General features: G+C 43.0%; 1 protein-coding gene across 1 annotated transcript in view; it reads right to left on the bottom strand.

Moving 5' to 3' along the window:
* Positions 1-4,273: 4,273 nt before the first annotated feature.
* Positions 4,274-17,306, bottom strand: part of LOC102962797 — a 178,914-nt gene continuing 165,881 nt past the window's right edge. The window contains exons 45-49 of the mRNA XM_007078743.3: positions 15,948-16,157; positions 12,143-12,263; positions 8,949-9,076; positions 6,271-6,392; positions 4,274-4,563 (exon numbers count right to left, since the gene is read on the bottom strand). Of these exons, the coding sequence (XP_007078805.3) occupies positions 4,527-4,563; positions 6,271-6,392; positions 8,949-9,076; positions 12,143-12,263; positions 15,948-16,157 (618 nt within the window). The 3' untranslated portion in view covers positions 4,274-4,526. The remainder of the gene's footprint in view (positions 4,564-6,270; positions 6,393-8,948; positions 9,077-12,142; positions 12,264-15,947; positions 16,158-17,306) is intronic.

Genomic DNA, 17,306 nt, shown 5'->3' with positions numbered 1-17,306 from the left:
TTCATTCTAATGGTGGAGCAGGCAACAGGTGGATTCAAACCTTAAAGCCCTTGTTTCTGTAAATTATGACCTCCCACTACTTAATATTTATTTTGCCTTTGCTGAGAACCTCAAGTGGTTGATTGTTTTCCTGGTGGTGGCCCAAATATTACTACCAAAAGGTCTGAGTCACACTGTTCTACCTGCTTTGATTGTTACAGTTTTCATCAACCTTTTCTATTGGGTATGGAAGTACTCAGGCACCCAGAGAATCCCGTGTTCCAGATGTGGTCTTTCCTCCATTGTGTGCCAGCAGTACAATCTCCCCTTGGTAATCATGATTGACCATTCCAGCCAGTAGAGTAACACCTTTTGCTGCCTATCGGTTTAGCGGCTTATGAATCCCATCCCAAGATGGCCAAATGGCGGTCTCATCTTAGATCTTGTATCAACAGACCCATCGTTGTGTCCCTGGTTGAAACATACCTTGGGAACGAAGACCTCCAAACCAGCACAGCTTGAGATTGTTGAGATGAGAAGTATAATCATGAGGAGTCCCTTCCATTTCCACCCCTTGATTCCTGGATTCATATGTCACCTCCTGTGAAACAGCTCCATCCTTTCAAGGTGGTATCTCCCAACAGTCACAACTGAGTTTTCAGTGAATTATTCCACCTTTCAATTAGACCAGCCATTTCCATGTGTCCAGGGATGTTAATTTCGTGGGCATGAGTTCACTGCAACATTTCCTTTACTGTGAAATGGTTTATTCCTTAATTAGAAACAATGCTATAGGAAATGCCATGATAAAACATTCTGTGAGTATGTGCATCAGATGGTAGTGCTGGCAGAAGCATTATAGACACAGGAAGGCAATCCAAATCCAGAATATGTCTATTCTACTGAAGAATCTCTTCTATGATGGCAAAGGCCCAATTTAATAGCCATCACGTGGATGGCTGTTACCCATGGGAGTAATACCATATTGCAACCTCAGTATTGGTCTTGGCTCTTCACAGATTAGGCAGTTGTCAGTAATGCATGACAGCCTTAATAAGGGAAAATCCATGTTGTTGGCTGAGACCATGCATAGCCTCTAGCTCTGCCACCATGGCCACGTTGTTCATGGGTCCACTGAGCAAGCACTGGGGTAGCTGGGGAATTAGACTGATACCCATAGAGTGCATTATATTATCCACCCGATTAAGAGCCTTCTCTGCTGTAGAAGCCCTTTGCTGGGCACTGACATGGGACACAAATACCTTCACAGTGTGTTCCCATTCCAAGATCCATCCATGTACTTCTTTCCAGATTTACTTGTCACCAACCTTTAATGTTTCTTCCAAGTCCCTGACTACACAGCCAGACCATTAGCAACTACCCAGGAATTAGTGTGGATATGTACTTCGGGCCATGTCTCAGATCAGACACAGTGGACAACCAAATGTACTACTCGCAATTCTCACAGGGAAGGGTTTTCTTTCACCCCCTTTTGGTTCACCCCCGAGTGGAACATAGTGCTGCAGCTATCCTCTTTTGGGTGGAACCAATATGTCATACAGACCTGTCTATAAACCAGGCTTAAATTTTTTATTGGCTAGCTAGTTGTTAGAAACACCTAAGGCTAGAGCTATTGATTGAGGAAGAGGATGCAACAGAAGTTGGTGTTGAAAGAGTCTGAGCCACATGTTCACGGAAGCTATCTGTACATTTCAGACCTGCTCAAGCAGGGTAGGTCAATTGTATACTATTTCCATTGATGATAGATTGCTGCTGTGCATGCTCAAGTTTATGACAAGGTGGATACTCCAACATCAAATCATGATGTGAAGCTCAGGCCACATGTTCACCTACTATCCCATGGTTGGGTAATAAGTCTCAAGCAAGGCACAAGTGGAATAGTTATCCTCAGCAGAGGGCATAGATTTGCTTCAAAATCTTAGGGTTCTGCCCTGGGATTCGGCTTGATAAAGACTCCATACATGCCAGGATACTTTTAGTATCATTGGCTTTGGACCTATAGATCTTAGGACCTATGACAGCACAGCTCATACTGTAACTCAAACTCATGACAGAGCCTTCTCTTGCTCTGGTCCCCACTCAAAGTTAGTAATCTTATACATTAGTCTATAAGTGGGTTGAAATAGCAAACTCAAATATGGTACACGTTGCCTTCAAAATCCAAAAAGGCCTACTGCGCATCATGATTTTGTTTTTCATGGTACATAGTGTGAGATGAAGCAACCTGTCTTTCTTCTTGGAAGGGGATATTTAACATGCTCCAAACCACTGCACCCCCAAGAAGCTTCATTGGGATTAATAGGCCTAAATTTTTGTGGAATTCTGCCCTTTACCTTCTAGTTCTTGTAGGTCTTACTAAGGCACCTAAGCACTTACTACCTTCTACTCATCATACCCAATCAGCATGTTATCAACATAGTGGACCAATGTGATTTTTGTAGACTATCAGATGATCAAGGTGTCTACAGACTATATCATGGCAGGGAACAGAATTGACAAAGCCTTAAGTCAAGACTTTGACAGAATACTGCTGCTCTACCAGGTAAAAGAAAACTGCTCCTCATGGTCCTTACAATTTGTTATGGAGCGAAAGGCATGGCAAATTAGGTCAATAACTGCATAACAAATACCAGGAGGATATTCATTTATCCCTGTAAGACACTACATCTGAGATAGCAGCTGCAATTGGGATCACTATCTGATTAAGGTGTGAACTTGATAGTCCCTAGTCATTTTCCAATATCCACCTATTTTCTGCACAGGCCAAAGTGGTGAGTTAAGTAGTGATGTGATAGGTATCATCACCTTTGCTTCCTTCAAGTTTTGATGGTGGCATTAATCTCTGCAGTTTCCCCAGGGATGTAATGTTGCTTCTAGTTTGCTTTCTTGACAGGGAAAGTTCCAGGGGCTTCCTATTATCCCTTCCTACTATAATGAGACTTCAACTCATGGGTTAGAGAACCAATATAAGAGTCCTTTCAGTTGTTAATTATGTCTGTTTCAATTATACATTCACAAACTGCAGACATAAAACCACTTGGTGGGTCCGTGGACCAACTGAGTCCACTGTAATTTGAACATGTGACTCCTTCTATTACATCACTATAAGCCTTCAGTTTAGTGAGCCACAGTGTGTTTTGGGTTCCCAGGAATTAGAATTAATTTAGACGTAGTGTTTATTCTTCACCAAATGGTCTGGATGTTCTTCCTTTCTGATGAACAGTAACTCTAGCAAATGATGGAAGATCCCTTAGTAAAATGTTTGGAAGAAGATTTACAATGTACCTGCAGCAGTGGTATAGGGTCCTTTCTCAAGGGGGATCCAGCCTCCCCTGCAGGCAAGGGGCCTTGCTCTGTGAATTGACTTAGGTATGGAATCTGGGTGAGAGACTGTGACACTCCACTGTGTTGACTCAGGCCAGGCTTAGGCTACCGGAGTTTTTCCTCCTATATAGATGGAGTAGTATTCTAGTTGGCTGCCCATATGTTCTCATTTGGGGGAACACATTGACCAGCAAAAGATCTCTCTGTGCCAGGTCTGTAATCTGACTACTGAGATGTCCCTGCTGCCCTTTTTATAATAGACATACCCACCTTGTCCTTGGCAATTGCCTGCTGCTATTCTGGGATTGCATCCTGGCCACTGAAATGAGAGAGCCCATCTCAACAGCAGTGAGAAATGACAGGACTGTGAATTCAACTGTCATTGTAATTCAGCATTCTGCACAATTAAAATGTGTGTTTCATTTTTAGCAGTATTACCCCTGTGACTACAAGAAATAGATTTTTTAAAAGGCTACTGTGGAAGCCTAAAGGACCAGTACTTGTCATTTTCTTCTTAAGTGCTGAAGTGCATCCAAAAAAGTCCATCCCACACCCCAGTATTTATGGTCATCATTACTGTCCTGAGAGTCAGTGTGGTAGCAATTTGGGCTCCCAAAGCACACACTTCAGTAGGTACTTTATCACAACCTACCGTGGATAACAGCTTGGTTAATTGTCATGCCACTGCATGCAAAGGATTACTAGCATTCCATTTCCTATTGTCAAGGAGCTCAGCACCATGTTCAAGCCCAAGGGTGCAACCAAACAAATCCCCAAATCCCAACTTTGTGAGTCTGTCCCCTAGGAACCCTCTACTACTGGTATCAGGTCTGTATTATTCATGGGCCAATTAGAAGACAGACACACACAGTAATCAAACTGAGGAAAGTTTAATATAAAGACTTATTAACTATAACAAGAGATTGAAGTAATGGAAGGACTGGCTGATCAGTAATAAAGAGAGTTCTGAAGAATATAGGGAGAGCAGATATAGTGAGCAGCCATTACCCTCCAGGGCTGCCATCCATTGGAGAGGGTGTGACCTCCTTGGACAGGGTGTGACCACGGCTCACTGGATGGCAGAGAAGTTCACTGAGGCTGTGAAGCAGCCCTCACAAAAGGAGGGGCAGGAGGAGAAAGCCCTTCACGGAGGGCCTCTTGCCAATGGCATCCACCACGAAGCCGCATCCACTACGGAAACCTCATGCTGCAGAAGCCACACCCGCGGCAGGAGCCTGCCTAGAGAAGCACCCCAGAATCTGGAAAAGAAACCCTCCTCCAGTGTCCCTCCAGTACTCTACTGACAAAGCTTAATATCTTGTAGTTGGCGAAGAAGAAATATTTTCATGGTCCATATTAATTACATCACAGCAGACAAGGATGAATTTAGAGCTAAGAGCTCATAAGTTGATAACTGGCACCATACCTTGTCATACTGAACTAAAAAAATTTTTTTGGGGGGGCGCCTGGGTAGCTCAGTCAGTTGGGCATCCGACTTCAGCTCAGGTCATGATCTCACAGTCTGTGAGTTCGAGCCCCGTGTTGGGCTCTGTGCTGACAGCTTGGAGCCTGGAGCCTGCTTCAGATTCTGTGTCTCCCTCTCTCTCTGCCCCTCCCCCGCTCATGCTCTGTCTCTCTCTGTCTCAAAAATAAATAAAAACATTAAACAAAATTATTTTTTCATTTTTTTAACCCTTTTAAAATTTATTTTTGGGAGACAGAGAAAGACAGAACATGAGCGGGGGAGGGGCAGAGAGCGAGGGAGACACAGAATCCGAAGCAGGCTCCAGGCTCTGAGCTATCAGCACAGAGCCTAATGTGGGGCTCAAGCCCATGAACCGTGAGATCATGACCTGAGCCGAAGTCAGACACCTAACCGACTGAGCCACCCAGGCACCTGTCATGCTGAATTTTTAGCTTTGATATCAAAGTCATCAATCTTCCTTTTGGCTTTTGTTTTTCATGTTCTATTTCAGAAATACGTTTGTATATATGTCTGTGTGCGTGTGTGTGTGTGTGTGTGTGTGTGCATATATATCTGGAATCCATTCAGAATTCATTATGTATCGTGTAAGGTGATAATTTAATCTACTTCGAATAGACTCAACCTTCTCCTTAATTTGAAAAGCTACATATATCATGTATAAATTTATGTATGTAAATATTTCTCTGGCCTACTCTGTTCATTCATCTACCTATTTATTCCTTTACCCAAGATACATTTTCTTGTCTGAACAAAAAGACTTGGATTAGGACTTTACAAAAGTCTAAAGAGGGTTTTAGTATTTGTAGGAAGAATAAAAAAAACTATTAAGAGAGGATGCTGTTCTTAAGTGAAACAAATAGCAATAAGTGCTTTGAAGTTTGTTTAGATGTATCTCTGTGCTGATTTTTCACTGTTAATAAATACTGCTTAGCAGCAATGACATCTCTCCTGGCTAACACACCTCGTCAGTAATCTAGAACCCATAATGTGAGGCTGCTTGTTGACCAAAGGCCCTAGGTTGTAGAAATGCAAATCAACTCTCCTGTCTTAGGACATAAGGCCAAATCCTACTTCACCTGGAACTTTTAGGATGTTATCATCTCAATCATTCCATACTATATCTTCTGATACTGATAATAAAAATTAGATAAAGGTTTAGTGGAGGTTCGAATCATGTTTATTCATTCAGATGCTCAAAGAAATAAAACTTGGAGGGGCATCTGGGTGGCTCAGTTGCTTAAGCATCTGACTTTGGCCCAGGTCATGGTCTCGCAGTTTGTGGGTTTGAGCCTTGTGTCAGGCTCTGTGCTGACAGCTCGGAGCCTGGAGCCTGCTTTGGATTCTGTGTCTCCCTCTATCTCTGCCCCTCCCCTGCTCATGCTCTTTCTCTCACTGTCTCTCAAGAATAAACATTAAAAAAGAAAAAAGAAAGAAAGAAAACTTGGAGGGCATATGATTACCAGTTGGGTCCTTCTGGGATTATGGATGGAGCCGTGTGAACTTGAAAAGCTGAAAGGTGAACATTTTCTACCACATTGGGTAGAAAGACGTTGTCAACCCTTTTTTTGTGTTTAATAGGTACCTGAAATATAAAGATTAAATAGATATTGGAGATATCATTAAAAGTCACCGTTACGACTAAGACTGAGATCATTGGTTCAGTCTGGGTTAGGCCATTTAGTGTGCCTTCTTATATTTGACACATGTCATAAAGTGAACTGGTCAAGAATTAGTCTATCAAAGGAAGCCTTTCCCAGCTAAGGAGAAAAAGATATCCCATATGTGGAGTAATCTAAAAATTCCTTAATATTTTATCATTTGTGTTAGTGCAGTGTTTTGTTTTGTTAAGAAAATCATTGGTGGTCTTACATTCCAGCCATGTATAAATTATTCTTCAATATGCATTTATTTGATTTGTCTCTTAGGCCTTAAGAAGTCAGAGCTTAGATAGATTTGAAGAGGCTTCAATTCTTTTGTGCCTTTCCTGGATCTTAGGTTTATTGCTTGGGGTTTCTATTCACATGCCAATGGGCCCACAAAACACTCCCTTATTTACTAGGGTTTATTCAGACCATCACCCTTCTGAATCTTTCAAATACAGTGGCTCTCCTCTGATGCATTTGGCTACTTAAGCAGCCTCTCAACCATGGCTGTGATTGCAGACCTCCCGCACAACAGCAACATTTGCTTTTGGGAGTGAAATGGGGATGGAGGGAGTCTTAAAAGCCCTTGTGGTTCCATACACATCAACTGAATATTGCTTCCTTTTGGAAAAGGCTTTTGCAGAAACAAATAGACATATACTAGAATCTTACCTTTTGGTGAAAGATGACTGCACAGAGACTGGTAAGTTGAGCCAGTGATGGGCATTAATAAGGTGGCCCTACTTGGTCAAGGATCTCAAATGCACATTCCTGACCTGTTTCTTCTCTTTCTGTGTATGACTCTTTAACTGCATGTTTAGAAATACTGCAGCAAATTTTTGGTCCAATAGCCAGACCATCAGCTGCAGAATTACACCCTCAAAAGAGACTTGAGAATGGCATATTTCTCTGACAGAATGATTAAATCTTTTCCTTTTAATTTTTCTCAAAGCAAGAGGGAAGAATTTTTTTTATTTTTATTTATTTTTTATATAATTTATTGTCAAATTGGTTTCCATACAACACCCAGTGCTCATCCCAAAAAGTGCCCTCCTCAATGCCCATCCCCCACTCTCCCCTCCCTCCCACCCCCCCATCAACCCTCAGTTTGTTCTCAGTATTTAAGAGCCTCTTATGGTTTGCCTCCTAAGAGGGAAGGATTTTAAATGTGTTGACATGGAAATGTCTGGAGGGGATTCTGAAAAACAATTGGGCAAAGGTGTAATACTTATGCAGTAGAGGAGGGTGTAAATATTGTTTTACATACACTAAAAGCTGAAACGTTAAAAGAAAATCTCCATATACATGCTATACCTGGACCTAATCTGTGTGCCAAGAATTTCTTTGGAGGGTAGATTTCTCACATGTTGTTGTTGTTCTTGTTAAGTTTATTTGTTTTTGAGAGACAGAGCAAGAGGGGGAGGGGCAGAGAGAAAGGGAGAGAGAGAATCCCAAGCTCTCAGGCTCCACCCCAATAACATGGAGCCCAATACGGAGCTTGAACCCATGAACTGTGAGAACTGCTAGTTAATTATTGTAGATGACTGAAGAAAAAGAAGAAATTCAGACACAGAACACAGCAAAGTGTGGACATTGACTTCCACATCCATTTATTTAAATAAACACTTTTTTTTAACTAGCAGCATCAGATCTCTTATCTGAGTTCCCTGGCACAGCAGAAAGTTTTAAAAACGTGTGAGAAATGGGGCACCTGAGTGGTTCAGTCAGTTGAGTGTCTGATTCTTGATTTTGGCTCAGGTTCAATCTCACAGTTCCTGGGTTCAAACCTGAGCTGAAATCAGGAGTCACTTGTTGGGATAAGCACTGGGTGTTGTATGTGAATGATGAATCTCGGGAGTCTATCTCTGAAGCCAAGAACACACTGTATACACTGTATGTTAGCTAACTTGACAATAAAACATATTTAAAAATAAATAAATAAATGTAATTGAGTAAGTGCTTTTGAGCTGAATTGTTTCGACATCAGAATTCTATTATTGAGGAGTAGCATTGGCAAGATGGCAAAGTAGGAAACCCTGCACCATCCTTCTTCCCACAAACACATCGATTTGGCAACAATTCATGGACAAAGCCTTTTTAGGAGAAATCCAGAATTTTATTATCTAGACCCAAGTATCTAGATAACAGCCAGGTATGTAATGTTTCTTAATGTTTATTTATTTTTTAGAGAGACAGAGACAGAGAGACAGAGAGACAGAGCATGAGCAGGGGAGGGGCAGAGACAGAGGGAGACACAGAATCCAAAACAAGCCCCAGGCTCTGAGCTGTCAGCACAGAGCCCAAAGCAGGGCTCAAATCCACAAACCGCGAGATCATGACCTGAGCTGAAGTTGGATGCTTAACGGACTGAGCCACCCAGGTGCCCTGATATATAATTTTTTAATGTAAGTTTGAAAAAACCTAACCTAAAACCATAATTTCATATTTACATTTTTCATTGTTTCACATATATAATCAAATTTATCTTTACTTACAGTTTCTGGCCTTTGAATCCTTCTTGTTATTTTACTGCTCATAAGATTAGTCTTTAAAAGGTGTTGCTGGGAGTATCTGAATGATGTGGAAGCAGAACTCAGGGAGTACTGAGCCCGAGATATAAGTCCTATAATGTTGAAAATGTTAAATTATATCTCTGGTTGCAATATATGGGCCTAGATTTAATCCACAAAATTTTAGAAAAGCTTGAAATGGGCATCTAATCCAACTTTGTCAATTTTGAATGAAGATGTCAAAATCTGCATGGAATCTTTTGCCTGCGGGTCACATGACCAAGTGAAAGAGAAGGACATGATAGGTGACTTGGACTATGGTGGTTAGGAGTGGACAGACTTAGGCATATTCAAGTTAATAGGACTTGGCAATTAACTGGACTTACAGGGTGACAAAGTATAGCTCCCAGATTCCTGGCTCAACCAACTGGGTAGATGTTTAATTTTAGTTTAGGGTGGATTTTGTGATCCTGGCATGTATATACTCAATAATAATGGTTGTTTACAAGATTAGAAGGGTAGTTGGGTAGGAAATATGAGTATATATAGAGAAAGCAGATAAATAATAGTTCAGAGTCCCTGAAAAGCTAGGAGCAAATGGGATCTCAAGCATTGGGACTGGCCCAGGGAAGAAACGGGCACATTTTCCATTTTACCAGAAGGGACCAAGAAGCAGCTGAGTACCTAATGTAGGTGAGCTGGGGTCAAAAAATAGAGGGGTTTCCCATGTGATGGCTTAAAAAAATTTTTTTTAAACGTTTATTTATTTATTTTGAGAGACAGCATAAGCAGGGGAGGGACAGAGAGAGAGAGGGAGAGAGGGAATCCCAAGCAATCTCCACGCTGTCAGCACAGAGCCCCATGTGGGGCTCGAACCCACAAACCCTGAGATCATAACCTGAGTGGAAATCAAGAGTCAGATGCTTAACCGACTGAGCCACCCAGCCATCTCTGCCACATGATGGCTTTTAACGGCTCTGTGAAACTGGAGGTAAAGTGTTGGCTGGGGAAGAGGACAGCGTCTGAGGATCTGAAGAGGCCAGGAAGATATAAAATAGTTTCTGGGAAGAGGAGAGAGTGAGCTGACCCATCTTCAGCTCCAGGGGAGGAACATGTGAGCAGGGCTTAAACCCACCAAGCATCTTAGTCTCTGGCTTCTGTGATTTGTTCAAATTCGGGCATATGACCTGAGTCAGCCCAGTCAGGGGCTGATCCTTTTTAATTGTCCCATCTCTACACTCACTCCTGCCATGTGAGCTGGAACAGAGGATGGAAGGGACAGCAGTGGCAGTCATCTCGCTTCCCGAGGAGTTACTTCCACTTCCTTTCTGCTCCCAGCATTCCTGGAGCCCAGAGGGGCAGACAGAGGGGTCAGGCCCCGGGGAAGTATGTCAGACCTGGATCAAGCAAACTGAAGCTGGTCTACCTCTGAACATTTCACAGTTTTGTCAGCCAAGTGATTTCATTTTTTTTTCCTTAAGCATTTTAAGACTAACTGCACTAGAGCATATTACAGTTCCTCAAGAGGTGCAAGATCCTAAGGGGACACCATGCTAATGCCAAGTAAGGAGAGCTTGCTCCTTAAGTCTGCCTTTGCTTCTGATGCTTCTGATGCAGGGAGCAGGGTGGCTGCTGCTACCACCGCGACAGAAAGGAGAGACCTCGGTCACTTCATGATTTCATCTGGACAACAGCTGAGAAAGGAGCGGGAATGACTGACTTCTACCTTGTCACATTAATAGTATAGCTGTCCTCTTGGAGTGCTGGGCAAAATAGACAGGTGCAACCCAGTCCTTCCCCTCCAATGAGTCACTGCAGTGGGGGACAGGTGGGGGCTGGGGCTTAGGAGAAACTTCTAGCTCTGCTTCCTGGGAAAGAGACTTCTCTTTCACTCCTGCCACATCACCAGTCTTGGGAATTAGGGTTCTGCCCCACCCTGCACCTGTCTCATGCCTCACTCTGCTTCTCCTTCATAAATGTGCAGGTGTTGGAGGACATGGAGGGCAGTTTGAAAGGACACGTTAACCCAAAAAGAGGTTAAAAAGATGCTTGGCTGGGGCGCCTGGATGGCTTAGCTAGCAGAGCAGGAGACTCTTGATCTCAGGGTCCTGAGTTCAACTCCCACGTTGGGTATAGGGCTTACTTAAAAAAAAAAAAAAAGGGTGCTTAGCTGGGCTGGAGACAGAGGGGCAAGGGATAGACAGGAAAATCCCATGGAGTGTGGAGAGGAGAGTTCAAGGTGCAGAACTGCTCAGCGTCAGTGGCCAAAATAGGGCCCTTGAGTACTTTTGATGCTCTTCCTCTTTGGACAGCACAGCTGGGGTGGGAAACCTCCCCCCATGGTCAGGGCCCAGGCAATAGGCACAGAGGCAGAGGGGAGAGCCCTGGGCTTTACCAGCGAGCCCAGCCCTGCTCTCAGCAAACCCAAAGTAACTCCATCTTTGTTTGCTTGATCTTTGACACTGATCTTTCTGTTTGTGAAAGATCTTATATATTCAACTGGTAAAGAGCCAAAAGCAAACATAAAGGACACACAAGTATGAAAGTGTCAAAGTATAGTAACCACATTTGCAGTTATTCAGTCCTGGTTATTGATATTTGATGATATTTTTGATAGTCAGATCTAGAAAAGAACTCGGAATTAATTTCATCCTCAACTTATAGGGAAGGAAGCCAGTTTAGAGACATCCTGGATTTGGCCTCTGCTCTATGCTACATTGCCCAGAGGGCTATCTTGATTGCCATTTGCATAGCACTCCTCAAGTCCCCAGCACCCAAGAATCATAATATATTTATAAATAACACTTGAGAAACGTGGTCATTGATGTCCCAAGACATTAAGATGCTTCAAAATATAGTAAAGTACCCAGTGTTCTTTAAGTGGTACATTACACCCTCCTGAGACCAGTTTTTATGACTGAAATCTTTTAGGATTGGATGTCAGTACTCCAAGGTGACTGGAGTCACCTTTCTACTAAAGTAGAAAGTTATGACTGCAAATCAGAATTAAGTTTTATTCATTCATGTATCATTCATTCATTCATTCATTCATTCAACAGACATCATGGAGCACCTATGCAATAACCACTGGGTTGTTATGGCTGGCCCATGAGACCCTCCTTCAATTCAGACCCCAGACCCTGGGGGTTTGTTCTAGCTAGAGTAGGGGACATGCTTACCGCCTGGTGAGTTCATCTGGACAGACAATCGCTCAGCGTCATTAAGCTGACTTTGTAGCTCTTCTATGCGCTGGAAAGCATCCAGCTTCACACTGCGTTCCTGGACAAGCCGGCTTCTCAGCTGAGGGGAAAAGTGCTTAGGAAGCAGAGATGCTTTTTTGGTGCACACTTTAGTTCCTGGGGTTACTAGGAGAGTGTGGGTCCAGGCCACCCCAGGAATATAAATCTTCACACAGTCCTGGTCAGGCTGAACTCAGCCTTCTGAAAATCAAGAGCTCCAAGAAGGCCAAGAACTTAAACCAAAGATGAGCAGAGGCAGCCCCTGCACCCCCTTATTACCTTATGATAGCCAGGAGTTTACTCACAAAATTTATATCCTTTATGTTTATTTCACCAGAGGGGAGGGGAAGAGAAGAGATGGAGAAGGGCCCTCAGTTCACAGAGGACCTTGTAGGCCAAGCCACAAAACTACTCCAAGGACAGGAGGAAGTCTCTGGACAGTTTCAAGCAAAGGAAAGACTTGATCTTTCTTCCAGATCTCTGTGCTCAGCTCAGTGCAGCTCATCATCTGCAGGGATGCCCTGAGCACCATCTCCCTGGCCTTATATAAGGCCCATACTCAGAGGCGAGCTTTTGTCTTTAATGTTTTTTATTTACTTTGAGAGAGAGAGAGAGAGAGAGAGAGAGAGAGAGAATGAGAGCATGAGTCGGGGAGGGGCAGAGAGAGGGAGAAAGAGAATTCCAAGTAGTCTCCACACTGTCAGCATGTTCAGTCCCGCTAATAGTGAGATCATGACCTGAACACAGATCAAGAGCTGAATGCTCTACCGACCGAGCCATCCAGGTGCCCCAGAGAGGTGATCTTTGTGTTTATCTGGGTGGCTCTCTGCTAGCACAGCTGACCCACGTGGCCGGATCCAAGGTGCTCCTCATCTGAATAGACAGGAGGTGTCTTCTTTTGAAATTTATTTTTATTTGTATAAATATAAATGGATATAGATGATAAAAAGTAATTGAATTATAAAAATTATTCAGAAGTATAAAAAAGCAATATGATTCTAATGATATCATAAAATTATAAAGTATAAAAAGGCAATAATTGTAAAAAAGTCAGAATAGTAGGGTGGATCTAATAGTGCTCCCCCATTCATGTCCACCTGGAACGTCAAAATGTGACCTTACTTAGAAATAGTCCTTGCAGATGTAACTAAGTTATGACGAAGTCCTACTGGATTAAGAGTGGGCCTTACGTACAATGACTGATGCTTTTATACGAGGAAAGGGTACAGACACACAGAGGGGCACATAGGGAGAAGGCCATCAGATGAGGAAGGCAGACATTGGAGTGCTGTAGCCACCAGCCAAGGAATGTCAAGGACTACAGGCAGCCACCACAAGCCAGAAGAGAGGCATAGAACAGACTCTTCCTCAGAGCCCCCAGGAAGAGCCAACATCTTGATTTCAGGCTTCTGGGCTCCTGAACTGTGAGAGAATAAATCTCTGTTGTATTAAGCCATCTAGTTTGTGGCAATTTGTTACAGTAGCCCCAGCAAGCTAATCCACAGGCTAATCTCAAAAATTCAGCACACTCTTGTCTGCATAGACCCAACCAGAAGGCCTGTGAGGTTTTGACGCTATAACCTACAGGCTCATCCTACAAAAGTTAAAGGGGCAGTTTCTTGTGCGTGCAGATGCTCTCAAGTGTACTGTAACTGTCAGTAGAAGATCAGATCCCCAGAGTTAGGAAAACTTCCTAATACAAATTAGGCCCAAGGTGCCTCTATGCACTGCAGGGATTGGTGTAGGCTCCTCGATCCCCATAGACAGGAACCATATCAAGACTTATCAAACTATATCAAACCATATCAAGAAAAACATTATCAAGACCTCTGAGCCAGGCTGGGGCTAAACCAATTGGAAAAATATTAACAAAGGAAGGAAACATGCTTAGTAAGGACCTTGTGTTGTGTTAGGACCTTAAAAAGGACCCCACCCCACATCACAGATGTGCCCGAGATCCCACAACCAATCCAGGTCAGTCTGTTTCCAAAAGTGTTCACCTTCATATTCCCAGCCAAAAGACATACAGTTAATATTTATCAAGAGCTGTGTATTAGTTTCTGATCTTAGTGCTTCATCTGAATTACCTTAATCCTCCTAAAAATCACGTGAAATGAGTATATCGTTCTCCGCTGTACCAACGAGAAGACTACAGCACATAGAGACCACAGATCTAGCCTAAAGTTACGCAGTGGAAGGCCCTGGAGTGTGAATCAGGAAGTCTGACTCTAGAGCATCCCCAGGAACAGGAGGTAGGCAAGGACATTCATGCTCTCCAAGGTCAGAGAGTCAAAATCTGCCCTCAGAATTGGAGGTTGGAGATGGACTAAAAAAGTCACTGTAGGCCATAGGGGCTCTTGCTGGCTGAAGGTGGATTGCTAGTTGGTGAGAAGTGAGACCATAAGCCCAGGGGACAGGAGCTGCTAGCAGAGGTGGAGGGCGGTTTAGAAACAGCCAGTGATCGTTTTTACATATATACACTAAAGACATGTATTTGTTGAGAGAAGCCTCAAAATGTTTTTGACTGCTTTTAGAATCTCTGCCGTTAGACAAAAATTAGCTATTAACTAGAGAGATGAACTCCTTATTTTTGTGCTGGTTTCTAGAAAAGCCTAATTTGAAAGATAAATATGTGACACCAAATGTTTCTAAGGATTCAAGTCATATTTTCGTTTATTTTTCATGAAATAAATGTGAAATTCTAATTTTTCTTTTATTCTAAAGCTACTCATTTTCTCTCCATTTCTCCAAAAATATTTTCTCTAGCATTGCCTCAATTCAATTTTTAGCCTTTTTAAAATTTTGTCCTTTGTTTTTGCAGACTTCTCCCCATTGATCTCCTCCTTGAAACACTTGGCCAATGATTTAATTTTTTTTAACTTTTTAAATGTTTTTATTTATTTTTGAGAGAGAGAGAGAGAGAGAGTGGGAGAGGGGCAGAGAGAGAGGGAGACACAGAATTTGAAGCAGGCTTCAGGCTCTGAGTTGTCAGGACAGAGCCCGACATGGGACTTGAACTCACGAGCTGTGAGATCATGACCTGAGACGAAGTCAGATGCTTAACCAACTGAGCCACCCAGGTGCCCCGGCCAATCATTTAATTTAACTTTCCAACTTCTCTTTCCTAATATCTGGTGAACGAAGTGATTTATTCCTTCAGTGAATACATGAGAAGTGCCTGCTCTGGAAGGTGCTATTTCTTTTGCCTTCTGTATTGGATTACATTCTGTGCTCTCCTGTGTTGGAACCTGCATTAATCCACATCTACATCTATCGTTTCCTCCTCTTTTTTTTTTTCTTTTCTTGCTGTAGGGGTATATTTAACAAAAATATATTGTGTCTGGAAATCACTTTTGCCTTTCCTTTTTGTCTCTAAAGTTCCAGAAACACCTTGAATAAAATCCTCTTATAATAGCTTCCATAATGCTTGCTGCTTTTCCAGATTACCGTTGGAATTTTCTAAAGGATTCCCTAGCTCAGAAATTGTAGCCAGATGGAAACATGTTTCCCACATGGGTTCTAAAGGTGCCAAGATTCTGGGCCTTGAGGCAGTCAAACCGTCCTCTCTCACCATAGGCAACCTGAGCATCACCCAACATGGGCAGAAATATTTCCGTTTTCCTGTGGGCCTAGAAATGACAAAGGTGGAGGACACCAGAGGCAGGGAGAATGCCAGAAGAATGCCAGCTCTGGCTGGTGCACCCCGATTGGCTTTCGAGTGGCTGCTACCTCCCACGGGAGTTACCTGTCGGAGTTCTGTCTGAGTTCTCTTCTGCTGAAGCCGGCCCAGTTTCGAAGCCCTCTCTGCCTCTTCAGTAAGGAGCTGCAGGTGCTGGTCCTTTTGCCGCACATCTTCCAAGAGCTTCTCCATGCCGGAGGCCTTCATTAGATCCAGCTGCTGCCTGTGGCGAGCTTCCTCGGTCACTCTGTGTTGCAGCTCTCTCAGCAATTGAGCCTGTGGCAGGAAAAGGCCAAAGGAAATGAAGAAGGCAGAGTCTTTCTTCTCACCAAAAGGTGGGGAAGAAGTTGCCCAGCACAATAGCCAACCCCTCCAGTAGGGCCCAGGGGCGCAACTCTGTGGAATATTCCCGGGCTCAGGGTAATAGAGGCTGGCCTTTCTGTTTGGGCTAGCAGGCAGCAAGACTATCAGGATCTAGGCCAGCTCGGCCTGGACTGTAAGCCCTGAGGCAACAGTCAGGGGGAGAACAAAGGAAACAAAGAGCAAAAGCCAGGCAAGTGGTAATGCCACTGTACAGGTCAAGAAATTTGGTCTTTTAATGCCCAAACTTGATGATAGTATGTATGTTACTTAACTTATTAATCACATATTTATATCTACCACAAACTACATTTGCCTTGTCATTGAGCATTTATCATGACGTAGCTGGGAAGGGTTTGCCTGGGGAGAAAGGAGTGATGTAATACAAAGCAGTGAGTGGAGAAGGGAGGTTCTAATCTTGCCTCTGTTTTGACTTCCAAAATAGCTTTGGGGAAGCCAGGTTCCAGATGGTTAATGAAGGAAAAGCGTAGTGATAATTTGGTTCTGTTTTGAAATTTTTCTAATCAGTAGCACCATAAGTACCAGATGTCCAATCCTCAATTATAATACTAATACTAATAATATTTGTATGGTGATGTTACAGTTTACATAATTATACTACATTCTTCACCTGGTGCACAATAACAGAGGATGTCAGGTCCAAAAGGAACAAATTATATGTCGTGTTTTAAATATGCCCAGCTTTCCCAGACTCTTATTTAAACTCAACTCTTCTCTCTCTAAACCTAGGGTCTTTCTGGGGTACCTGGGGGGCTCAGCCAGTTAAGCATCTGACTCTTGGTTTCAGCTCAGGTCGTGATCTCACAGTTCGTGGATTTGAGCCCTGCATCAGGCTCTGTGCTGACAGCAGGGAGCCTGCTTGGGATTCTCTCTCTCTCTCTCTCTCTCTCTCTCTCTCTCTCTCTCTCCTCTTTCTCTCTCAATAAACAAATAAACTTAAAAAAAGATACAAAACTGTTAAAAGAAATAAAAATAAGAAAACTAAACCTAGGGTCTTTCTGCTTCATTCATGCTTGGAGAGCTGGCCCAGTTATTAGAGCTTAA

The sequence above is a fragment of the Panthera tigris genome, chromosome B2 (genome assembly GCF_018350195.1).
Source record: "Panthera tigris isolate Pti1 chromosome B2, P.tigris_Pti1_mat1.1, whole genome shotgun sequence".
Classification (NCBI taxonomy): domain Eukaryota; kingdom Metazoa; phylum Chordata; class Mammalia; order Carnivora; family Felidae; genus Panthera; species Panthera tigris.
This window is presented reverse-complemented; position numbering and strand designations above follow the sequence as displayed.